General features: G+C 45.1%; 1 protein-coding gene and 1 non-coding gene across 4 annotated transcripts in view; both read right to left on the bottom strand.

Annotated features, from left to right (window-relative positions):
* Nucleotides 1-1,652: 1,652 nt before the first annotated feature.
* Nucleotides 1,653-26,298, bottom strand: part of CYSLTR2 (cysteinyl leukotriene receptor 2) — a 67,473-nt gene continuing 42,827 nt past the window's right edge. Inside the window, exons 4-5 of one of the 3 annotated variants that reach the window (XM_067016692.1) lie at nucleotides 21,776-21,850; nucleotides 1,653-3,514 (exon numbers count right to left, since the gene is read on the bottom strand). In XM_067016692.1, coding sequence (XP_066872793.1) covers nucleotides 2,470-3,513 — 1,044 coding nt within the window. In that variant the 5' untranslated portion in view covers nucleotide 3,514; nucleotides 21,776-21,850 and the 3' untranslated portion in view covers nucleotides 1,653-2,469. Of the gene's footprint in view, nucleotides 3,515-16,873; nucleotides 16,947-21,775; nucleotides 21,851-26,298 lie in introns of those variants that run through there. The other 2 variants (XM_059042274.2, XM_067016693.1) reach the window with 2 other exon arrangements.
* On the bottom strand, nucleotides 15,674-15,746 carry TRNAG-CCC (transfer RNA glycine (anticodon CCC)). The gene has a single exon. It is a non-coding gene; the product is annotated as a tRNA-Gly (tRNA).

Consider the following 26,298-nt stretch of genomic DNA (forward strand, 5'->3'; position numbering starts at 1 on the left):
GTTTGCTAGATGTCATGTTTTCCTTGATCCGGGTTAATCTCTCATTGTAGAGAAGCAAATTCTCCAGTAGGTTTCTAATAGAAAGTGTGAGGGTGATAGAAATGTAGAGACCTTTCATACTGAAAACATCTCTATCTACCCTCTCATTTATTGTTGGTTTCTCACGTTCAGGCCCTTTCCTCTGACGTGGGGTCGTCATTGACTGCTCATAATAAGAGTGAGGCTCTAACAGGTTGATTAGATGCTCTCTGTGAGTAGAAGGGATTAGTTGCAGTGTGGGCTTCCTGTCGGGTAAGTAATAGGGGTGACACCAGCTTTTGTGTCGGGGGAATCCCCAAAAGTCTGTGTCTGTTGGTCTTTTTCCTTGAGTCGGGCAGTTTCCCCATAGGGGGAGCCTCCAGGCTTCTGTCTTGACAAGCTAAGAGTCTGTCGGCATTCTTGTAGCCGAGTGAGGGATGAGTGAGGGAATGGATCTGCGGCTTTTGTTCTCTATGAAGACTTCCCTTCAGTCCCTTGCTAGCTTCAGAACACCACCCTCCCACCCTCCACTCTATCTTGGGGTCAACAACTCCAAAGAGAAAATTTCAGCCTTCAGTCTTCTCGTGAGAGAGAAGCGGTAGGTACCTGATGGGGGAAGAGAACTCTTACTCAGACTTTCAACTAATCCTTATGGAGGTTTGCAAGGGGAATGCAAGGGAAAGCACCCAGCCAACCTCTCTGCACAGAGGTTTTTTAAAACTCTTACGAAGTTGTGTGAACTTGAACAGCTTCCTCGATTTCATCTGTAAGATGAAGATGAAGGGCTTTGGTGAGAGGGTTAAATGGAATTAATGGATGGGAAGTGCCTTGTGCAGTCTTCCCAGCACAGAGAGGGTACTCAGTTGTTGGCAGTACAGTGGTCATGGTGGTAGCACTAGGTAGTCTCCCTAACCTTGTTTCACTGGACAGAAAGCACCTCCCTCCCACAATCCAGTGCTTTGCTACACTCTCTCAAAAGAAAGCCACCCTACTCATGTTCTGCCAAAATGTTAATAGAATTTCAGGGATACCACAATCTTTGCAACTTGCCTTCCACCCCACCCTCTCTCTGAGTGCCAACCAAACCCTTAGCACTACCTCCTCTGTTCTGGCTCCCATCCAAATGGATTAACCTGCAGGATGGGAACTGCAGTGAACAGCCTGAACCCGATCTCAGGAGTAAAATGGATCCCCTTCTCTCCTATTCCACACATAATCCCTCCACCTGCTAGGGCAATGCCCCAGGTCTCCCTCCTACTCTTCCTGTTTTCCTCACCACCCCCCCCCCGACAAGAGAGAGAGGCATACCCTTTGCCTTCAGTGTGCTAGAGACCCTCTCCTAGTGCAAAATGAAATTCTTTTTTCCCTTTTCTCTCTTCTCCCTGTTTTTGTCCCACTGTTCTTGTTGGGGACCTTGACTCTGCTTTGTTAGAGGACAGCCTTCCTCTTCACAGTCTAAGTCTTTCTCCTGAATTCTAAGGATGCTTTTCTTATCTGCTCTGGGGCCTCCGGTAACTTTGTTAATTGGCTATGTCTCAGGGGATTGAAGAGGGAAGACGAGCTGGAGAAGCCAGGAATGTTGGGGTGGTCTTTTTTTTTTTTTTAATTTTATTTATTTATTTATTTATTTATTTATGGCTGTGTTGGGTCTTCGTTTCTATGTGAGGGCTTTCTCTAGTTGCGGCGAGCGGGGGCCACTCTTCATGACGGTGCGCGGGCCTCTCTTGTTGCTGAGCACAGGCTCCAGACGCGCAGGCTCAGTAGTTGTGGCTCACGGGCCTAGTTGCTCCGCGGCATGTGGGATCCTCCCAGACCAGGGCTCGAACCCGTGTCCCCTGCATTGGCAGGCAGATTCTCAACCACTGCGCCACCAGGGAAGCCTGGGGTGGTCTTAAAATTAAGAATTTAGAATGCCTAGTGGGCCAGAGATCTGGTATAGGATCTGATGAGAAGCAGCAGTCACCATGCTCAGCATTTCTTCCCAGTCTGACATTTTTTTTTGGTACACGGGCCTCTCACTGCTGTGGCCTCTCCCGTTGCAGAGCACAGGCTCCGGACGCGCAGGCTCAGCGGCCACGGCTCACGGGCCCAGCCGCTCCGCGGCACGGGGGATCTTCCCGGGCCGGGGCACAAACCCGTGTCCCCTGCATCGGCAGGGGGACTCGCAACCACTGCGCCACCAGGGGAGCGCCACCAGGGGAGCCCCCGGTCTGACATTTCAAGTTGCAAGACTCTAATAGGGATTTTTCCTGCTATACTCTCTATTTAGACTTAAACACTGAAGATACACTTAATGAAATTTTTGAAGTAGCTTCTTATTAACAAAAGTCATGGTCAATTAAATCTCGGGAATCGACCTTTGTTGGAAATGGTATAAATACAGTCATTTGGAGACTACATGTGAATGAAGGTAGATACAAGGACATAGGAACAGCCTCACCTAATAACCCCTTACACTCTTGTTTCCTTTTTTAACCACAGACACGCACACACAGGAAAGCTGCACTTTGTTTGTTGTGAATGATACTTCCTGAGTGCAGACTTTAGTCTGTCCTTAAAATTCTCACCAGCAAAGTAATAGAGCAAAGGGTTGAAGCAGCTGTTGGCCGCTGCCAAAGCCAGTGTGATGGCCACAGCTTTATGCAGACTCTCTTTGCATTTATCCACCTTCCACTCGACTAAGTGGAGGGTTCTCAGTATGTGATAGGGCAGGAAACACAGGAGGAAGATGATCAAGGTAATGATGATGGTGGTTAGCGCTTTCCTGTGAGAAAGACGCAGCCCTGATTCTGGGACCTCCGCCTTTAACAAAGCTCGAATGATCAGCAGGTAACAGATGCTGAGCGTGCAGAATGGCAGCAGAAAGCCCAGCACCAAGGCAACGTAGTTCATGGTCTTCAGTTTAGTAACTTTATTAGAATTCAGCTCCAAGCACGACGTGACATTGCCCTTCAGCTCAGAGCCAGTTTTCAGAAGCACTGTTGAGGAAGCCATGATAAAGATCCATATGACCCCACATAAAATCCAGGCATTTTTGACGCCGGTGGCATGAAGGAGCCGGAAGGGGTGAACAGTTGCCAGGAAACGCACAACGCTCAACACAGTCAGGAAATAAATGCTGCTGTACATGTTGACGTACATAGAAAAAGACATAATTCTGCAGGTTAGGTCCCCAAATATCCAATTGGAGCCTCTGAGATAATAGTCAACCCTGAAGGGCAGCGTGGTTGTGAACAAGAGATCGGAAATGGCCAGATTTAGCATGAAAACGTTCACAGATGTGGACTTCTTATAAGGTTGCAGGAAAACATATATGGAAAAGCCATTTCCCAAGACTCCCCAGATGAATATTACCAGGTACACGATGGGGTAAAATTCTCTCTTGAAGGTTTCAATTGTACAGTTCCTGCTGCTATTGTGATTGCTGAAGTTGCCATTGGGGTCCATTTCTGATATGGAGATGGACAGAGGTAAGGACACTGGTCTTCTCTCCATGCTGAATTAAAAAGAAACAGATACAGAAAGTTACTTCCTGCTTACATTTTTCCAGGTTTTAATGAAACAGACAGAAATACTAGCTTTTCTTTGAAACGTGAGTCAAAAAATATTGGCTTGGGCTTCCCTGGTGGCGCAGTGGTTGAGAATCCGCCTGCCGATGCGGGAGACACGGGTTCGTGCCCTGGTCCGGGAAGATCCCACATGCCGCGGAGCAACTAAGCCCGTGAGCCATGGCCGCCAGGCCTGCGCGTCCGGAGCCTGTGCTCCGCAACGGGAGAGGCCACAACAGTGAGAGGCCCGCATACCGCAAAAAAAAAAAAAAAAAAAAAAAAAAAAAAAAAAATATTGGCTATATTTTACCGTATGCTTACACTTTTACTGTATGCTTATACTCTTACTATATGCCTTTACTGTATGCTTCATTACATTTCATGATAAATTTCTGGAATGCAGAATAAACATTAATTTATTTGGTTGAAGCTGAATCCTCAAACTGGGGGGACTTCTGCCCAGTGCCCAAATGAGGATCATCCAAAGCTTGTCTCTGACCCTGAAGAAAGTCATCAGTTACACAGCTTCTGCTCTGGAAGCTGACAAAGATTCTCTTCTTGATCAAACTCTAGCCAAGCTCTTCTGAGTCCTCTTGGCAACGAGGTGTCAACCTTGGCCTATACAGACTTGAATAACAGCTAACATAAAAGTGCTAATATGGTTTATAACAGCTCAAGGCTGCATCTCTAGCATGACCATACCCTCCCCTTCTTACATAGCCTGAGAAAACTCAAGGCTGCTGAAAGAATTTTCTGTTTGTTCCAGCCCACACCTGGACACAGGGCCTCTGCCTCCAGCCTCTGTGGAAAGAGGTTAGAGCCTAACCTCTATAAGTGCCAGTTGGCAAACCCAGATGCTTTTCACCTGGATCAACCTTCCCTTCCTACTTTCTGTAATTGTTTTTGAAAATTTATTTATTTAATTTATTTATTTTTGGCTGTGTTGGGTTTTGGTTGCTGCACGCTGGCTTTCTCTAGTTGCGGCGAGCGGGGGCTACTCTTCATTGTGGTGCACGGGCTTCTCAGTGTGGTGGCTTTCTCTTGTTGCGGAGCACGGGTTCTGGAGCGCAGGCTCGGTAGTTGTGGCACATGGACTCAGTAGTTGTGGCTCACGGGCTCTAGAGCGCAGGCTCAGTAGTTGTGGCACATGGGCTTAGTTGCTCTGCAGCATGTGGGATCTTCCCGGATCAGGGCTCAAACCCGTGTCCCCTGCATTTGCAGGTGGATTCTTAACCACTGCACCACCAAGCTCTACTTTCTGTAATTTTTTAATTCCCTGGCTCTACTGAGCCTCTGCTCACTCCCCTCTCCTTTCTTTCATTCTCTCCCTTTAAAACATCCAGTTACCTCTGAGTTCAGTTCATGTTGGACTCTTTTCCCTATTGCAATAGTATATTACTGAATAAAATCTGTCTTACCACTTTAAGTAGTGTGCAGCTTTGTTTATCTTTGACCAAGCCTTGGTTTAAATGTAAATTCATTAGGCAGAGTTGTCATGGATAATCACATGGCTCTTAATTTATTCTTTGCCAAAGAGAAATTTATACTAGACATTTCTTGCCTCACCTAGATAAACACTACAGAACAGCCCATGACTGCAGAGGTAGGGGGAACCTTCTGGATGTCTAGGAAGAAACAGGTAGATTGTGTGTGTGTGTGGGGGGTATTTTCTTTGTCTGGGTATGATAGTCTGGATCCCTGTTTTTCAGAGTCTAAGAACTAATAACCATTTTCATTTCTGCAAAATACTGCTTTTTTGAATCTTACCCCCAAATTACACAAGCTCAAATCCTATAATAATTCCTTCCTAACACTCTCTTTCTGAGATGTCCTAATTTCCTACGGAGTGCATTCTGCATTGATACCACAAATCAATAAACTCAACTGTTTTCAACTACAGGTTTGTTCCTATAGGCCTTTGACTAGAAGACACTGACTCTGAGAATTCACATAATGATATAAAAACTAAAAGAAGGGCTTCCCTGGTGGCGCAGTGGTTGAGAATTCGCCTGCCGATGCAGGGGACACGGGTTCAAGCCCTGGCTCAGGAAGATCCCACGTGCCGTGGAGCAACTAAGCCCGTGCGCCACAACTACTGAGCCTGTGCTCTACAGCCCACGAGCTACAACTATTGAGCCCGCGTGCCACAACTACTGAAGCCTACGCACCTAGAGTCCGTGCTCCACAACAAAAGAGAAGCCACCGCACTGAGAAGCCTGCACACCACAACGAAGAGTAGCCGCCGCTCACCGCAACTAGAGAAAGCCCACGTGCAGCAACAAAGACCCAACTCAGCCAAAAATAAATAAATTAATAAATTTTTTAAAAAAGGAATTGTGGGTGAAAATTTAGAAGACCCCTGTGAGACTGGTTTGTGTAAATTGATTTTTTGAGGCCTAGGAGTAGACTGACCAGGTGAAATTTCTCCTATGCAAAGCTGATATGTCACATCCTATTTCTGAGATGACTCCAGGGCCTCAGTTCTGATTGCATGGATGATGGCTCTCCCTCCCCTTTTGATCTGTCTCACCAGCAAGTCTGAGGTTTCTCGCTTGGGTTGCAGGGAGAATGGTGAGGCCATTTAGCTGGGCTTGGAGATACAGTTCAGAGAAATAATCACATGGAGGCTGGAAGTCTGTAGGCCTGACTTGGGAAAGGGAATACAGCAAAAAGAGAAACTTGGAGATTTTGTCTTAACTCAACTTCAGAGAGAATTAGAGATTCTATTGGTTGGCGGGGCCAAGACAGAAGGATCAAACCCCAAATCAGGTAGTACAGAGTTGAAACGCTAGAAATAGTACAGGCAGCACGCACAAACCAAGTCCGTGAAGCCAACGTGGAGTTGGATTAGGTGTCACAATTATGTGTCGGCTCTGGATGGGCAGAGCACTGGAACCAGGGTTAACACAGAGCTCAGAGGACAAACAGACAGGCAACGGAGCTAAGCCTGATGTGTGACAAGCCAGAGGAATTCTCATGATGTGTTCCATTACAAACGGCCTTTTTTGAAAAGGACTGAGTCTCGTCCACACAGCCCTGACTTCGGAGCCAGGATCCGGATATAATCTTAGGAAAAGCTTGTATCAGGAAAGGGTCTGAAAAAGTAGAAATAGACTTGAAAGCAATCAAGTCCTGAAGCTTTTTTTTTTTTTTTTTTTTTGTGGTATGCGGGCCTCACTGTTGTGGCCTCTCCCATTGCGGAGCACAGGCTCCGGACACGCAGGCTCAGCGGCCATGGCTCACGGGCCCAGCCGCTCCGCGGCATGTGGGATCTTCCCAGACCGGGGCACGAACCCGTGTCCCCTGCATCGGCAGGCGGATTCTCAACCACTGCGCCACCAGGGAAGCCCTAAGTCCTTAAGCTTTTTGACCATGAAGACCTTAAAAGCACTTCTCCCATCTCAAGACCAACAGGGCCTGTAAACTGCAATGAGAAGGGCAACCTGGGACCCCGCCCTGCACTCCATCACTGGGGGTGGCAAGCATGAAAGGACAGCTACAGATGCTGGGAAAAGTCCCTTATCATAGGTAGAGCATGGGATCCAGCAGGTATGTATGAGCACAGACAAGAGATCATAAAAAAGACGGTAACAGTTGCTCCACAAGGGAATTGAGGGATATGGGGGGACCAACGACAGACCCTAGCAACAGGGACTTCTTGAGCAATTGGGGAGGAAGGCAGAACTCATGAGGGGAGGTCAGTCTGCAAGCAGCAAGGCCCTTGTACTTCCAGGCCAGGATGGAAGAAGAGGACTTTGGATCTGAGAGGAGGTTTGGCCATTGCAGGCAGGCCCTGAGTCCTGGAGAACCTCAGTGCTGGACAATACTTTGGGCACAGAGACGCAGGCCAGGGACGCCAAGACAGAGGCCCTTTTCCCCTGTTGAGGTGGGGACCAAATCTCGGGAAAGAGAGAGATGCCCAATTTTCGAATTGAGGTGCCAAATCAGGATCAGATCTACCCCAAGTGTAACACTGAGTCCCAGAGTTACTTCAGTTCCTCTGCCTCAGATTGGGATTGGTTCTGGGCCCTGGAGGGGCTCGAGGGGGACGGGAGTGGGAGTGGTCCAAGGCTGTCAAACAGCCCCACTTGTAGGAAGAGGATAACTACAGAAGCTGAGACTTTGATTCCGAGAGCATCTTAATCCTTGGAAAGCTAAAGAAAGAAACTACACAAACATCCTTCCTAGAAGCCTCATGTCATGTAGCTAACAGCCACAGACTAAAAGCAGGGCCAACTCAGATCCATCCAAAACTCCATTAAGCTCGCCACTTTCCCTTGAGAAATCTTTAAAACACTTTGATTGTTCTTTTCCGCCCATAAAAAATACACTTGACTACACCACACTGCAAACTTTCACTAGACTGTTAAAAAAAAAAAAAAAAAGGAAAAGAAATGGCCTGTTAGAAGTGTCTGTGAAAATCAGCCAGACCAATTAAGTATGTGACAGGAAGCTGAGAAATATATGAAGAGGTAAATTCAAGGAAAATTAGGAAATAAATTGACAGCGTAGTTTGCACTGCCTTAGAGGGAGAGCACAGCTTCCTGGACTGAAAGTGGTCTTGGAACGAAGAAAGAATTGAGGCTTTGTCTCCTTCAGCTTTACTGATAATAAAGCAACAAAGAAGAAACAATGCAAAGCAGCAGCAGATGGGGATTCCAGATTGCAGTTATGAAGAAAACTAAACATGCTGCACGACCAAAGTCTGATGAGGATGAAGAGCTTGTGTGGATGATTAGAATGTTTTCGTGGTCACCGCAAAGCTGCAACTGTTCAAAACCTCACGGAAGTTATTTTTATTTATACTTAGAAAAAAAACTTTTTTTGATGCCTTGCCAGGATAGACCACACATCCTGCCCCCATCATCAGCAGTGACCAGGACTGTTAAGTCCACAGGTGTGCTTACCTTCGGTTCTCAGGTACAAGCCTGTGACCTGGCAGCAGAGCCCAAAGACTGAGGCCCTAAGACGCAGGGACACGGTTTGAGGAACTGCAAATAAGATGATAGTCGAGGTGAGGCATGAAAGGAAGGATGAGGTGGGCAGAGGGTAGTTTGAGAATGACTTACATCCACACCTGGGGAGTTTGGGTTCTATCTTGAGAGCGATGAGAGCCCTTGAATTGTGGGGAGCAGATCTGCATTTTAAAGGTGTGATTCTGGCAGCACATGCAGGACTTTTTGGAAGAAGGCAAAAGCCTAGGTCCTGAGAGACACGTGGGGATGCTCTTGTGATTGTCTGGGAAAGAGGGGGTGAACATATCTGGGGGAAATTGAGAGTAGAGAGGAATGAGAGTTGACTGGAGTTGGGGATGGACTAATGATGGAAGGTCAGGGGCAGTTGGAGGTGGGGATGGTCAAAGGACCCTCTCATGTATTTTGCGGGGGAAATGGTACATTACATTGATAAAAAGAACAGAAGAGGGAGGAATAAGAGGAAGTTGCTGTTTGGGGTGGTAAAATGAGTTCAAGTTGGGGCATTTTGAATTTGAAGCATTTATGAAACTGTCAACTACAAATTGGCACTTGCCATCTACCTCTACAAGGATTAAATCAGGTGCCACTGCAAGTGCTGACCTTCAACACCCCCTGAAAGGAATTCAGGGTGGAGATCAGGAATGAGGCACTCGGGGCTCTGAGAAAAATGGGCAGAACAGGTCTTCAGAGAGTTAGATATTTTCAGGAGCTGATTTTATGAGCCCCATTCTTGCATCTTGTCATATCCAGAAAAGCACTAAATTCCTTCATGGTGATGTCTGCTCCTCGTGACTAGCAGTAACCCTGATGAGAACTTCTGCAAAAATATGTGCTTTATTGTATGCATTCCCCCTTCACCAAAATCATATTGACCTCTCCCCACCACCACCCCGCCACCTCTTTGGAGCAGTTTCTCAGAGCTATCTGAAATGCTGTCTCCCGGGCTGCAGTCCTCATTTTGCCCCAACTAAAACTTAACTTGCAACTCTTACATTGCACTTTTTTTTTTTTTTAAGTCGACAAAACACATGCAAGAACTGTCCCATTGCAGTCTAGAGCCTGATGAATTTAGGGGCCATCAGCACTTGGTACCTGAAGCCAGAAGAGTAGAGGAGCTCCTGCAGGGGTTTAAGAGCAGAGGAGGAAAGAGGACCAAGAGCAGAACCTCAGGGGCTTCCCTGGTGGTGCAGTGGTTAAGAATCCACCTGCCGATGCAGGGGACACGGGTTCGTGCCCCGGTCCGGGAAGATCCCACATGCCGCGGAGCGGCTGGGCCCGTGAGCCATGGCCGCTGAGCCTAGGGGAACATCAGCTAAGGGACAGGCAAAGAGCACGGGAGCCTGGAAAGACGATTCAGAAAGACTGGCCGAATGATAAGACACAATCAAGAAGGCAACTTCTGGGAATTCCCTGGTGGTCCAGTGGTTAGGGCTCCACGCTTTCACTGCTGAGGACCCAGGTTTAAAAAAAAAAAAAAGAATGCAACTTCAAGGAGGGGGGAGTGGTCAGTGGGGTTAAAAAGTGTCAAGTGTCAAGAGATTTACAAAAAGCTTATCAGTGTTCAGAGGGGGTGGGGCGGGACCTCAAGGCCAGGAAGCTGATAAAGAAGCAGGGGTTGGGAAAAGTGACCACTTTCTCAGAGAAGAGAGAACATCTCAGCTCAGCTGCTGTGAAGGGTTTGTTTTTGGAGGAAGTCCGGGAGGGAAGATGCATTCTCTTCTCTTGAGACACCTTCTTACTCTCAGCCCATCTCCTACAAATGACTTCAATGCCTTCTTCTGTTCATTTCTTGTCCTATCTTTTCAACATCAGACACCTGTTCAGGGCTAGAGTAGAATGTACACCGAATCTGAAGTCCAGTAGATGTGATTTGACTCCCAACTGTCCCACTTTCTAGCTCTAAGACTTTGCACCCCTTGTCCCAGCAATACCTGTATTTTCATAAACGAGATTCAGCAAGTGGAGGCTGCCACAAAGTGACAGATGGTGGGAAAAGCACAGAAGTCTGGGTCCTGGGTCTGCCAGTTTCTAGGTACACATGGTCTTGGCTAACACATCTCTTAGCTTCTTTGTGGAAGTGTGTCTGTAAAATGAGGGTAATGCTGCCCCTGGACTCCATATCAGAAAAGAGCTCTGAGAGGAACAAATGCAATAATGGATGTAAAAACACTTTGAAAACCATAAAGCTGACATTATTGCTATTATTTTGCCACTCCCCAACGCCAGGCAGCGGAAACCTGGATTTGCACTTCTTCGGGTACCGTTCACTGTGTTCTCTTTATCTCTGCCTTTCCCCTCTTCTCTCTCCCCCTCCTCCCCGATCTGCCGGGTGCCCAACTCTAGTCAAGCCATCTTCAACACCCGTATCACCTTCTGCATGTCACCTTACCCAACGGACACTTCTCACGGGTCTTTTTTATCACTCCTGCAGCACTCGTAAGTAAACTACAGCAGCCTGAAATTAATTCTTCATGTGCTTTGATAGATACATCTTAGGCAGACATTACACTGGCCTCTCCAGATTATGAGACTTGCAAGAGGAAGGGACAGTCCTCTACTGATTTTGCATACCTTATTATGCCAAACACATATTTGAGGGAACTTGGTAAACTCTTAATCACTAGACCAGGCTCATAAAGTGCATGTGTTAGACACAGATTACAGAATCTGATGGTCCAGGTGAATTCACAGCCCCATGAGTCTTCTCCTCCTCCTCACTTACGTCTACATCCAACCGACATGTCCTTGTGGGTTTGAAGTTCTCCATAGTGGGAAGCTTGTTTTAATAACCCAACCTGCAAATCACAACTCTCTCCACAATAATGCTTTTTATCTTCCCTAATAACTTTAGAGCATAACTTGGATTTTAGCTCCCAGAGCTACTGCATACTGTGCAATGGCAAATAGAACATTCCCTTGGAAGTTCATAGAAATGTTGGTGTAAGGTCATAGAGCTAAATCTGCCACTTTCAAGCTTGGGAATCTTGCACAAATAACTTATCTTCTCAGAGTCTCAGTTTCCTGTAAACAGCATAAAGAACGTGAAGTATTTTGCACAGGGTGAGCACACAATGATGTTTACTACTATGATTAAACCTCAAAGTGTGGGCTTAGGCATATGATTAAAGAGGCGAAAAGGATCTCAGAGCATTTGTAAAAATATAAAAGCAAAGGCTGAGAGATGACTTAATGATAAAAATGGTGAAAGGAATGACAAGGGTTCCTCTCTGCTGCAGGGAAGCAGTAGTAGAGCAGCAGGTAAGAACACAAACTCTGGTTTGAATCCTGGTTCTTTCACTCACCAGCTCTCTGTGACCTTGGACAGCTGCCTTTATCTCCCTGCCTCAGTTTCTTATCAGTAAAATGGAGATAATGAAGACAATAGTCCTTACTTCTCTGAGCTGTTGTGGGGATTAAGCAAGAAAACATGTGAGTGGCACTGAGGTCAGAGCCTGGACCAGAGGAGAAAGCAGCATATGTTAGTGAAACCTGGCACAGAAGCCTTTCTATTCCCCCTTCCTTGTGGGGAACAGACTCCAACCTCCATGACCTTCCCTGAGATCCAAAGGGCAGATTCAAACAGTTGCTAATCCGGGAAGGTAAGGGATGCAAAGACAAGGGAGGGGCAGCCAAGAAACAATAGTGCAGCCTTGGGACAGGGTCCTGGTTCTGCCTCAAGGGATACACATAACAAAGTCTTTAAGCTCTTCATAGAATTAAAACCCAACAAATGGAAGATGTCAGCATTCTTCATACCGGAGAAGACCACCTGAGGCCACATTAAAGAAACCAGAGAAGCTCATTGAGAAGATTACCTGAGGGACTTGCGGTCCAGTGGTTAAGACTCTGTGCTCCCAATGCAGGGGGCACGGTTTGATCCCTGGTCGGGGGATCTAAGATCCCACATGCCGCATGGTATGGCCAAAAAAAAAAAAAAGAAGATCACCTGAGACCAGATGAAGAGTGTAGGTGCTGCACACACGCTAATCTTGTTCAGCAGCCCCATCCTTGAATCATTTGCTCTAAAACTCATCAAATCCTCCTGGGTTGGGACACACAGTTTCAATGGCAGGAGTCTACTGTGTCCCCCATTGCCTGGCAAAGCAATAAAGCTATTCTTTTCTACTTCACTCAAAACTCTGTCTCCGAGATTTGACGCAGCACCAGTTGCACAGAGGCTGAGCTTTCAGCATCATTAGCTGTTATTATTGCAAAGCCTCACCGACTTAGCTCCCTGAAGTTGTGCAAAGAGGATTCGACCCTCTGAATGGGAAGATTCTACAACCTCAAAATCCCAGAGGCCCTGGAGTGCAAAACTAATATGCCCCACAAAACAGAGAAGTATCAGTGAGTGCCTCGTTTTTGAAATCCAAAACTGCTGGCTCAGCCCTCGGTTGTAACAGGCTCCAAATGTCGTGGTGGAAGCTTAAAGCTTCGGAAACTTCTTTAGCCTCCCAGGAACAGTCTTGCACTTTTAGAATTTTTTCAAGGGATAAAGTGAATTAAATGCTTGGAGACCAAAACAGAAATACAAATGAAAAGATCTGAGATTATAACATATTTTGAATGAGGAACTGAGCTGGTCTCCAGGCTTCCAGAATAAATAGGGAGCAGGGGTGTGAACAACATGGGGCCCTGTTTCCATGCAGTCAACACCTCAGATTCTGCTACTCTGATCGTCCACCCACCCTGTCTCTCCCCAAATGCCTCAAAGTGCAAGTTCCGTCTCACACCGCCAGCCTAATGCTCCTTTGCCTTCTGAATGCCATTTACTTCCTCACACCTCATAGCTGTGAAGTCAGCCCATCGTTGAAAGGGGTGCTTGCAGATCTGCAGTAAACCAGTAGGTGTTAAATAGCATTTATGACTTCGGAAGTCCCCCAGGAGCAAATTCTCCAATTTATTTTTTCTGTGCTGCAAAGATCTTATTAACAGCTCTGGGCCCCAGAGGGACTCCTCAGCCAGGGTACTGGGCCTGATCATTCTCCCTGCAGGCTGACCATGAAGTTTCCCCTCCAGGGCCTATGGCCTAAGTAGAGTTTCATTGTCTCATATCTGTCCTCTGGCTAGGAGTCCACATTTGGAAGTTGAAAAGCTCGTAGGGCCCAACCTCTCCTCCCAGATCCCAACCAAACTGTGCCAGACTTGCCCCAGAGTTCAGCAGACAGAAAAGTCAGTGTGTTCTTCCTAAGATTTCTGGAGGTTCCTGGAGAGCTTGAAGTCCTGAGGATCCATCTTTGGACCTGGTCTGTTTTCCATCGAGGGGAAGAGCTGAGTGAGTCCTTGCAGCAAGGGTGAGAATAGGCCCACCAGGCAGAGGATCCCTTGGGGGCCCGAGTGCTCTGAGCAGTTTCCCGCTTGTAATCGCCTCCTCTCACTTGCTTCTTTCACAAGGAAACTGTCCAGCCCCCCTTCACCATTTCTCCCCAGACTCCTCAGGAACCCACCAGGATTGGGCCGGTAGGAAGGGGGGTATTTGTGATAATCAGTCTTTCAGCCCTGCTTCCTGACTAAATTCTAGAAAGTTCAGATGAAGTTCAAAACCCTCCCAAATAACTTCTGTATTTCATTATCTTGGTTTTCTATTTTATTTCTAAAGACCAGACACACTCTATGGTATTAAGTTTCCTAATTAGAATCTTTTCTTGAAATCACAGTCATTGGGTTGTCAACTTCTTAGCGATTTCTACCCGCTGCCGATCTACATGTGCCCTTTAGCTGGCACCTGCCTCTCTCCTTCTAGCACTTTCCCTGATGCCTGAGAACCCACCAAAGCCTTCCTTGCCGGGACTCTGCCTCAGGCTGCTGGGCCCTCTTGACATATTGCCTGTCACGCCCCGTTTGGGGTGAGGCTGGACTTGCAGTGCACAGTAGCTGTGGCCTTCTCCCACTAAAAGGAGAACTTTGCTCAGACCACAGAGTGTGTGGTAAAATGACATCCACCACCCCAAATGCACATGGGAAGATGGAGGAAGAAACACCTCAAGAAGGAGTGCAGGGCTTCCCTGGTGGCGCAGTGGTTGAGAGTCCGCCTGCAGATGCAGGGGACGCGGGTTCGTGCCCCGGTCCGGGAGGATCCCACATGCCGCGGAGCTGCTGGGCCCGTGAGCCACGGCCGCTGAGCCTGCGCGTCCGGAGCCTGTGCTCTGCAACGGGAGAGGCCACAACAGTGAGAGGCCCTCATACCACAAAAGAAAAAAAAAAAAAAAAAGAAGAAGAAGAAGAAGTGCATTGCCAGCGCTGCCATCAGGACAAAGATCAGCATGGGTGAAAACTGATAATCTGGAGAGTGTTGGTATGGTCAAAATATCAGATCTTTTAAGTAGCAGCGTCTTGCTGACGGTTTAGCAACAGCTGCCTTTTTTCTCTCTTTTGCTGACAAGCTTTTCCCTTCTATTCACTTGATCGGTCGGTTTGCGTGTTCTCTTCTGAAATTCCGTTCTTGAGAATTTCCCTGTGTAAAGAGGTGCCTGTGGGTTATGGACACTTGTGGGTATAACTATACCTTAAAACTGGAGTCTTTTCACAATTTCATTGTTTGTTGTTCTCCCAGAGAACAACTTATCCCAGGGATATGGCAGGGCCTGAACCCTAGCATCCAAGCCCATGAGGGGCCTCTCTGCCTCTGAGAACGACACGCGTGGCAGTATCTCGACATCCTTCTTCCTACTTCCATCCTTGTTGAATCTCCTTATTTCATTCTCTAATATTCTCCCAAAGCTAGCATTTCTTCCATGTTCATCTGAACCACTAATACTCAGGCACCACAATAACCAAACAAATTCAACACAGAGAAAACGTAACATGTAAGGAGAGCTCTGGGCTCCTTGGAGATACGGCTTCATTTTTTTTAAAAAAAAAACATTATTTTGACTTAGTGCTGTCTTCTCTCTGGCTCTCATAACTTCTCGGTTCTTCTATGTTAATAGAATATATAAGCCTATAAAGCTGATTGTGGATTTAATTTTATAAAAATACCTGAGCTTTAAAAAAACATATTATTTATTTATTTATTTGTTTGTTTATTTAGGCTGCTGCGGGTCTTTGTTGCAGCACGGGTCTTTGTTGCAGCACGCGGGATCATCGCTGTGGCATGCGGACTCTTAGTTGCAGCACGCATGTGGGATCTAGTTCCCTGACCAGGGATCGAACCTGGGCTCCCTGCATTGGGAGCACAGAGTCCTAACCACTGGACCACCAGGGAAGTCCCAAGCATTTAAAAAATCATTTTCTAATGCACTGCATCAGTGTATCAAGGAAGATTGGAGGTATCTGTTATTAACACAATTTCTGATCCAAAAGAGGCCACAGAATCATTCTGCAGCTGAGTCTCTGATTTCCAAGTCTTCTGATTCCAGAGACAGAAAATCAGCAAGTATTATCTCAGAGGCCATTGCCCTATTCATTCCAATAATTTCCAAGGGATTGTGTCAGCAGTAGGACTCTCCCTGTCCACAATCAAAGTGACTAAGTGACGTGACTCAGGGGCCTCCCCCAAAGCCCACTCACTCAAATGAAAACTCCCTCTCTGCCTTTCCCCTTGGCATTTCATATCCCATCATTAAATTCACTTCTTAGAGCAAAGGAATTATTTACCAAGGTAGTTAGTTAAACAGCATAGGATTCCTGGAAGGATTCAGAGGCGTTGAGAAGTCATAGGCAAATTTGGGGAGTAAATCCCAACAGGATCCAAATCCTAGCTCTAGCCCTTACTGGTGGTGTGGACATTAGCAAGTACTCAGCCTTTCGGTGTACTGAGGGGACCAGGCAGGCAGCACACTGAAATCCACGACCCCCAGCTGCACCGAGCCTGGCACATCGTACACTTCCAATGCATTAGCAAGCCTATGCGAGCCTGACTGCTGCCAGGGGAAAAAAAGCCTAAGAACTTTTCAGTATGCCAGATGCAGGATGCCCGTAAAAGATAGTAAGAAACTGATGAGAAAAAAATGTTTTCCTGTGTCTCAAAAAATTGAAAACCAGGGGAATTGCCCAGGAAAGAGCCCTAGCCAGCTGCCAGTAGCCTGGGGACAGTAGGCTTTGTGACCTAAAAAGGAGAGAGCAAGGGGCAAAGCACACTGCTGGCTCCCCACTCCCCGAGACCATCCGGCCACCCAGTGTCTCCTCTGAGGCAGACATGCCCTTATTACCGAAGGTTTCCACCAGCCCCTCCTTCCATCACAGGGGCCAGCTCAGGACCCTCCAATACAGGCTGTCACTTCACCACCACTCTCCTCAGTAAAATCCACTCCAGCGTCGTGGAACTTATTTCAGTGCTCCAAACATACCAGGTTCTGTCTTGCCTACACGCTCTGAGCTCCAGCTCATTACCTGGCTCTCTCTTACCAGCCTCAGGTATTTTTCCAGAATCACTTCCTCTAGAAAAAGCCTCCTCTGCCTCCTCCGGGTCTTGACCGACTGCTGAGTCAGTGCTTTCTGTCCTCACACGAGCCCACGGGGCAGCCACTAGCTCCTGTTTATCCCCGCCTACCAGAAGGTTTGCTAGCTGAAGGCTAGAATGCCTTACTTGTCACTGCCGTATCCAGGCGCTGGCACAGCCCATGGCCATAAACGTGCGCAAAGAAATGACCAGTGAGTGAGTAAATGAAGCTATGAACCAACGCTCCCTCATATCATGTCTCACTGTGCTGCCTGCCCGGTTATCTCCTGGGGAAAAAAAAGAACCCCAATGGTCTTTTGCAACGGAATGATGTTAGTGCATTTTTCCTCACAAACATTCTGTCTCTGAAATTCACATCTAAGATTTGGGGACAGGAATATACAGGGTCAATGGCATGGGGGCAAAAGGAAGACTACAAAAGTGACCCAAACATCATAGGAGGTGACCCTCTTTATATCTCTGAGGGTTGCAAATCGTCTTTCTGGCTGCGGGCCAACAAGTTCTGCTACAGCTAACAAAGGGAGTTGCCTTCAAACCTCTCAAGAGAATTCTTAAGAGAACAAAGTTATTGTTGAGGTAAGACTCAAAATGAAAAGAAACCAATTTACTTCAAAGAATCTGTGATGCCTCCAAGCATTCTGTAGATGATTGTTTCCTGTACCAGAGGGGCAAAAGAGGTAAAATGCTCTCTCTGTAGCCTCGGAGGATACTTACATGGGAAATAGGTGGGGTTTTTTTTAATGATAAAACTATTCTTGTTTTTATAATATACAATCGGAGTAATAAACTTGGACTAGACCGTTTCCATTTTTCCCAGCTTAATTAATCTTTAAACTGTCAGAGCAAACAGACACCGCACCCTTTCCCTTCCTTCCTCTCTCTCAATTTCTCTACTCCCCCGGTGGCCCATCTGCCCCTTCCCTCCCTTCTTGTTCTTCCTCAGATCTGCTTCCTTCTTTGAAACCTCTCCTTGAAACAGTAAAGATGTAAAAAGCTTCTACACTGGCCCTGGCTCTTCCTGAGGACCCTCCAACTTTGGGATTCTTTGGTTCCAGGTTGCTGCTCCAGCCTCCGTTTCCTTTGTTAAAGGGGTCAGCCCTTACTGCCGCTAAGTCATCCAACAGGAGAAGTTTTCCTTTAAAGATTGTCCAAGATTGTACTACTATCTCCACGGGTCAGTTACTATAAAGAGGTTAGTGGGTTCAACAGAGAGAAACTGAAGCTTTTAACTAAAGTTCACATTCATTGATGAATTAATTTATTTACACCTGCCCATTTATTCTTTTTTTTTTTTTCTTTTGGTTTTTGTGGTACACGGACCTCTCACTGTCGTGGCCTCTCCCGCCGCGGAGCACAGGCTCCAGCCGCGCAGGCCCAGCGGCCACGGCCCACGGGCCCAGCCGCCCCGCCACACGTGGGATCCTCCCGGACCGGGGCACGAACCCGTATCCCCCGCATCGGCAGGCGGACTCCCAACCACTGCGCCACCAGGGAAGCCCCCATTTATTCTTAATGGAGCCCATGTCCTGGGTTGCCTGCAAGGACTCCATCCTCAGGCATTCTTCATCCAGTAGAAGGAATGAGACTCACACTAAGTAATTCCAATACAAAGAAGGCAGTGGGCAGCTCCCTGAGAACAGCATAGATATAGTGCTGGGGGTTCTGCTATGGATTTGATAAGCCTCTACAGCAGAGCTGATCAACCCAGGCCAATTCTTGCCTTTCTCCGCATTACCCAGCTTGGCTGCTGTGTTAACCAGAGCTCACTGGGTGATTTCACAATCCCTTGTTAGGCTTTCACCTTCCAGGCTTAGCCTTGGGGGATTAGCACGCCACAGATGTCTGGTGTGCATGACAAGCTAGAAAAGCAGGAGGAGTCCCTGAGTCTAGAGCACACGCAAGATAAATGCCCAAGGGGATCCTGACACATAGAAATGAATACACCGCAAAAATATATCACCTTTCTTCCAAAACGGATGTTGCTTATGTGATGAGGGTACCCTTGATGACCCCAGGTGGATAGGCAGGATGGATGGTATGGTGAATGAAAACATGTGTTTAGACCCTCAGCTCTGCCTCTTGGGCCCTCTTATTCCTGTACTTAAGACCCTCATCTGGGGCTTCCCTGGTGGCGTAGTGGTTGAGAGTCCGCGTGCCGATGCAGGGGACACGGGTTCGTGCCCTGGTCCGGGAGGATCCCGCATGCCGCGGAGCGGCCGGGCCCGTGAGCCATGGCCGCTGAGCCTGCGCGTCCGGAGCCTGTGCTCTGCAACGGGAGAGGCCACAACAGGAAGATGCCTGCGTACCGGAAAAAAAAAGAAGAAGAAGAAGAAAAAAAAAAGACCCTCATCTGCAGAGGGAAGATGGGAGGGAGTATCGCTGAGGAAAATAGATGTAAAATGATTAACTTGGTGCCTGATACTTGGTAAGTTTTCAGTCGATGCGAGCTAACGATAACAGAAAGATTCATGACAAGTATGAACAAAAGTCATCAAGAATTAAATGAGTGGCTTCTTTATGGCCAAGGAAAGGAGCTGGGTCCATTTCATCTGGAGAAGAGCCAACCAGAAAGACAAGAACAATTCTATTTAATTTACTTTATATTTTTATTACACAAGCAGTGAATGTGGTTAAAACAAACAAAAACAAGGTAATACAAGCTGAAATAAACTTAAATTACAAGCTTTACCACCAACCAGACATATATAAATGTTTGTGCCTTTGCTTCCTTTCATCTTTCTTCAAATATACATATTTTTAAACAAAAACGAGTGCATATTTTAATGCAGTTTTGTACCTTGCTTTTTTTCTTATCACTAAATCATGATCATTTTTCTGTGCCAACTAGTAAGCATGAATGTCGTGTAAATAGCTAAAAGAATATTCAATTATATAGATATAACAAAATTTGAACACATTTTTTACAATAACCATTACTCAAGCTGTAAGGAAAGGGCCATGTATGTGCCCTGAACTGAACCAGATTCGGCCCACTCTGGTTCTACCGTAGGAAAGATCCTGTGTTCTCTTGGCCTCACTTTCTTATTTTAAAATAAGAATTACACACTCCAGCACTCAAGGCTATACTGTGGATCAAATGAACTACTGTATGTAAAGGGGTTTTGTAAACAGTGAAGTACTCTGTGATGTTTATGTTCATCAAAGAAGGTGCTAAACAGATATTCTCCTCCATCAAGTCAAAACCAGAAGAGATTTCATTAACGTGCTCTTGATCAAGTTTGGTTGAATCAAAAGAAGTACATCCCTTCTGTAGGCTAGGAAAGCAGCCGTGGCGGCTTCAACTTGGTTTAGCTGCCTTTGTTCTATTCTCAATTCCCGACTGGAGAAAGCAAAGCAACAGCTCTGGTTTGGAAATTCTGTCCACTTTCCTTCTGGGGACACAGGGTCCGGAGAAGGTAAGTGCCAGGTCTACGATCCTAGAAAGGCGGGGTCACCCACCTGATGCTCCCCAATTCAGTCCCATCAGTCTTTGCTTTTTAATATTAATGAAATTTATACCTATTAATAAAATTTAATGGCAGTGGCCAGCTATTAAATGCCCACCTTGTCATTCACTGATCCTTGAAGAGTTTGCAAATGAAAAGGAAGGCTGGCACCTTGGCGGAACACTAACAGACGCTGGGCTTAATTCTGATACTTTTAGAACATTCTGGAGCCTCCACCTCTCTAACTTCTAACCACCAGTGCACTGGAAACAGACCCATCTCTTTAAAGCATTAGTAAATTGGAACTCTCAAGTAGATTCTCATCTCAAGGGTTTATGGGATCGAGGTGGAGAACAGAAATTGCTGGAAGTTTGACGTTTCACCCAAATTACTTTTGCATTATTTATACAGTATTGAAAGGAGGATTTGGGTGGCTTGCCTGATAGTGTATCTCCCTTTCCCTTAAAATGTATTACTCTCAGGTATGGATCAGACAGGAGAATATTTCAAATAACCTAGGTCGGCTGTTTTCACGCTTGCCACCCAGTAGAACCACTTGAGAAATTTTTGAAAGTTAAAAAAAATCCAAACCAAACCCAAACCGAACCAAACTAAAACAAAAAACCTACAGATGACTGGCTCATCACCAGAAGTTAATTTTCAATTATTCTAAAGGTAATTTTCTAATCTCCCCAGGTGATTAGAATCAGGTGATTCTGACGGAATGTACAGCCAGAGTTGAGAACCGCTGATTGTGGTCCTAAAGGTTATAAGCAGATTATAAACACACGCTCACACAAACTCTTTCCCTCTCATTGTGCCTCTCAGTAAAACTGCTGCAATCTGCATTCTCAAATCTAACCTCCTCTCCTCAAAAAACAAGACTCTGAATGGAAAAAATATATATCTTATGTGCTCAAACGACCCACTCTATAAAAATAGGAAAAATGCTTTATGGCCCCAAATAGGGGAATGCTTGGGTAAAGTACAGTAAATCTCCTCAATGCAATACTATGTAGCAATTTTAAATTATGATTATGAAGTATTTACAGCAATGTGGGAAAATGTATGCTCTAATGGCAAAAAGGAATATAAATGTATCCATTGTGAAAATCCACTACGAAAATCCACTAAAATCATAAGCAGACACCCAAAAGAGAATGGAAAGAAATACCCTGAAAATATCAATAGAAGCTGTGGTTTTTGCTTCCTTCTACTTCTTTGTACTTTCCCAATATTTTTAAAAATATCATGTATCTGGTAGAAAAAAGTTTATAGTAGAACAAAATATACTTACTTTTTAAAAATTATTCTTCTTACTATGAAGCGATAAGCAAAGCATAATTCTTAACAATGAGTTAACAAAGCAAAGATTAAAATGCTCACCTGAATTTTCTTTCTTTCAGCTGCGTTGGCTCTGTCTCCTCTATCTCTTTTGTCTCCCTCCTCCAAGTAATTCAGCTTGCTCATTTAAAAGAAAAGTGAAACAGCAAATTGTATTTTATGAATAGTGTCAGCCAATAGCAAGAGAATAAGGAACTCTGGTCAGAAAGTCATCTGTGCTTTATAGAACTTTGGTGTGAGTGCTGGTGCTGGCTTCCTTCTCAGGATGAAGAGGGTAAGATTTCCACTTAGGGATTAATCTAAAGGAAGAAACCTGCATTAGCCCTGCCCCTCTAATGACTGTTTTTATCAGCGTCTTTCACAACAGACCAAGGGGAAGTGATGGGCTAGACTCAGGGTTTATAAGTGGCTTTTAGTTCTCCTAAATGTCTTTGTTTCCACACAACAGTAACTTCAGCACTGAAGTACAGCACTTTAGAGCTATTTAGAGCAATTTCCATCCCTCACTTGCTTTTTCTTTTTTTTTCTTTTTTTTTTTTTTTGCGGTATGCGGGCCTCTCACTGTTGTGGCCTCTCCCGTTGCGGAGCACAGGCTCCGGACGCGCAGGCCCAGCGGCCATGGCTCACGGGCTTAGTTGCTCTGCGGCATGTGGGATCTTCCCGGACCAGGGCACGAACCCGTGTCTCCTGCATCGGCAGGCGGATTCTCAACCACTGCGCCACCAGGGAAGCCCCCTCACTTGCTTTTTCAACTTGCACATGGGTGGAGGCCTTACCCATTCTGCTGATAATGCTGTCAAAAGTTATCTATGGTGCGCAGTTAACCACTGCCACTTCTTATTTCTCCGACGCTCTTGGTTCTTAGTCTATCCCTTGGATTGTTTCCTCTTTGCTTCCCTTCCTTTCTTTCTCTCTTTTTTCCCCCTTCCCTTTGATTCTCTTCTATTATCCACATCTATGGCCAAAAGACAGCTTTTCTAGTCCCCGTTCAAGTGCATGCTCTCCCATTTACCCCATCTAATCAAATGGCACTGCACTGATTCAGCCAGTTGATCTGACCAGAAACCTAGAGGTCATCCTTAACTTCTCTCGCTCTCCCACAGCCAACATCCAAGCCAACAATTTCATTGGTTCTACCTGCAAAATATGTTCTAAGCCTAACCATTTCTCACCTTCACGATTTCATTAAAATCCTCAGCATGTCTTGAATGTTGCAGTAACATTAGGCAAGAAATAAAAGGTGTCCAAATTGGAAAGAGAGAAGTAAAATTACGTCTGTTCACAGATGACATAATCCTATATGTAGAAAACTCTAAATATTACACATGCGCACGCGCATGTGCGCACACACACACAGGCCTGCTAGAACTAATAAACAAATTTGGCAAAATGGCAGGATACACAAAAATCAATTGTATTTCTATACACTAACAATGAACAATCCAAAAAGGAAATTTCATTTATAATAGCATAATAAATAATACTTAGGAATGAGCTTAACCAAGGAGGTAAAAAGTCATACACTGAAAATAAAACATGGCTGAAAGATATGAAAGACATAAATAAATGGAAAGATATCTCATGTTCATGAATTGGAAGACAATATTGTTTATATACTACCCAAACTGATCTACAGATTCAGCACAATCTCTATCAAATTCTCCATGATGTTTTTACAGAAATAGAGAAAACTCCATCCTAAAATTCATGTTGTAAAAATAAAAAACAAACACGGACTAGCCTTGAAAATTCCAAAAGCAAACAAAACAAGTTTAGTCACACAACTAAAGCTAAACTAAATAGATTAAGTTAAGTTTAATTTATTTTGCTAGACTAACTTGACCCGGGTCAAATTGTTTTGACAAACTTCCCCAAATCAAATTCTAAATTGGAGTCTTTCTGATCTGGAAGCAAGTTGGGATTTTCTAGAAGGCCCCTGGAACATCCCCAAAGATTTGTTTTCTCACCTTTTAAAGGAGATAAGTTAAACTGATTAGGCTTATTTGGTATGTTAAATTATATAAGAATCATTGTCAGTTAAGTGATACTACGCTTTCTTTATGTTGTATTTGTATAGATATATAAGTGTTTTAGAAATGATATGAAATTCCTAAAATTCTGATATAATGGTATCAGTCATAATTTTCAAATGTATGTCACAGAAATACCTAAATTTACTTGTCAATTGTGTTATTTGTGTGTGTCTGTATGCGAAATGTCACCAGATCTTTAACCATGGCTTTTTTTGTCTTTTGTCATTTGTCGATGGTTATTGCTTTACCCTGATGCTTTTGCAAAAGTGTTCTTGCAAAAAAATGCTTTATCTTCAAAGAAATTCATGGAGAAGACCCTGACAAGTACTTTAGGATGCAGGTTTCTGATAACTTTAAGATCATAACACTGAACTGAATAAGAATTTCTAAAACTCTGATGGAAAACTGATGAATTCATAAAACTGCTAATAAAAGATCAAGACAAATAAGAATTAATTACAGGATACTAAATGAACTGATGAGGATGATTATAATTTTTATGACTTCATTTAAAACACTGCTGCTTCTTTAATGTTTTGCTTTTGAGATTCAAAGAACCCCCTTTTCTCCTCTCTTTAAAGCTATCTATCTATAACTAACAACAGTTTGGTAAAGTATATCTTGGCAGCAAAGGTTAAAACATCTGTCTTTTTCTCTCTGCCTGATCCCTCCAGAATTTCTGAATTTCTTATTAAATATTCTTATTTTTCATGACAATGTACGTATTTGTCTATGTTCAATAAAGATCTAATCTCTTTATAATAGGACACAGTTAGACAGGTCCTTGTCTTGGCTTCCTGGCCTCGAGAGGCTTTTGAAAGTTCAAGCTGAGATTCCTTATGAAAAGTTCCAGCAGAGATTTAAAATAGTCAATATAGTCAGTCACTAGACTTCCCTGGTGGTGCAGTGGTTAAGAATCTGCCTGCCAATGCAGGGGACACGGGTTCGAGCCCTGGTCTGGAAAGATCCCACATGCTGCAGAGCAACTAAGCACATGTGCCACAACTACTGAGCCTGCGTTCTAGAGCCCGCAAGCCACAGCTACTGAGCCCGCGCACCACAACTACTGAAGCCTGCACACCTAGAGCCCGTGCTCCACAATAAGAGAAGCCACTGCAGTGAGAAGCCCGTGCACCGCAATGAAGAGTAAACCCTTCTCGCCGCAACTAGAGAAAGCCTGCGAGCAGCAACAAAGACCCAAAGCAGCCAAAAATAAATAAATTTATTTTTAAAAAATAGAATTATCATATGATCCAGCAATTCGACTTCTAAGTATATACCCCAGAGAATTGAAAGCAGGGTCTTGAAGAGATATTTCCATACTAGTGTTCACAGTAGCCAAAAGGTAGAAGCAACCCAACTGTCCATTGATGGATGAATGGATAAACAAAATGTGATATATACATACAGTGTAATATTATTCAGCCTTTAGAAGGAAGGAAATTCTGACACATGCTACAACACAGATGAACTTTGAGGACATTATGCTAAGTGAAATATGCCAGTCATAAGAAGATAGGTACTGTATGTTTCCACTTACATGTAATATCTAGAGACAGAAAGAAGAATGGTGGTTGCCTGGGGCTGAAAGGAGGTAGAAGTGAGGAGCTGTTATTTATTAATGGGTACAGAGTTTCAGTCCTGTAAGATGGAAAAAGGTCTAGAGACAGTGGTGATGGGGGCACAAAAATATGAATATACTTAATGCCACTGAGCTGTACTCTCAGAAATGGTTAAGATGGTAGAGTTTGTGTTATGTATACGTTACCACAATTTTTTAAAGTAAAAATATTTTTGTAAAAAACTGGAAGTATAAAAAAAAAAAAAAAGAATGCTGTAGTAGCAGCCTATCTAGCTGTCTACCTATTTTCACTCTTGCTGTTCTACAATCGAGTTTTTTTTTTTTTTTTTTTTTTTGCGTTACGCGGGCCTCTCACTGTTGTAGCCTCTCCCGTTGCGGAGCACAGGCTCCGGACGCGCAGGCTCAGCGGCCATGGCTCACGGGCCCAGCCGCTCCGCGGCACGTGGGATCTTCCCGGACTGGGGCACGAACCCGTGTCCCCTGCATCGGCAGGCGGACTCTCAACCACTGCGCCACCAGGGAAGCCCTACAATCGAGTTTTTAAAGAGTCAATCGGATCATGTCATTCCCCTGCTCAAAACTCCGTAATGGTTCCCAACATTCTCAGAACAAAAATCCTGACCATGGTCTACAAAGGCCAGACCCGATCAGCCCCTCCTCCATTCTATATGACCTCATCTTCTGCCACGAGGACTTGCCGGCTGCTCTGTGTGTGTTCACGTGCTGAAATGCCCCAGCATCCCTCACTCCCTCACTTCGTTCTGGTCTCTGCTTAAATGCCACCACCTCAGAGATGGCTTCCCTGACCTCTCTTCCTAAGAGACCTCCCCACACACTCTCTATCCCCCTAATGCCGCTTTATAGTGTTCATCACCATTACTACCTCTGATAATATTACATATTTATTTGTAAATTGTTGAACTCCTAGGCTATATGTTTGTACAGACTTC

Source organism: Kogia breviceps, chromosome 16, assembly GCF_026419965.1.
Source record: "Kogia breviceps isolate mKogBre1 chromosome 16, mKogBre1 haplotype 1, whole genome shotgun sequence".
NCBI classification, from domain to species: domain Eukaryota; kingdom Metazoa; phylum Chordata; class Mammalia; order Artiodactyla; family Physeteridae; genus Kogia; species Kogia breviceps.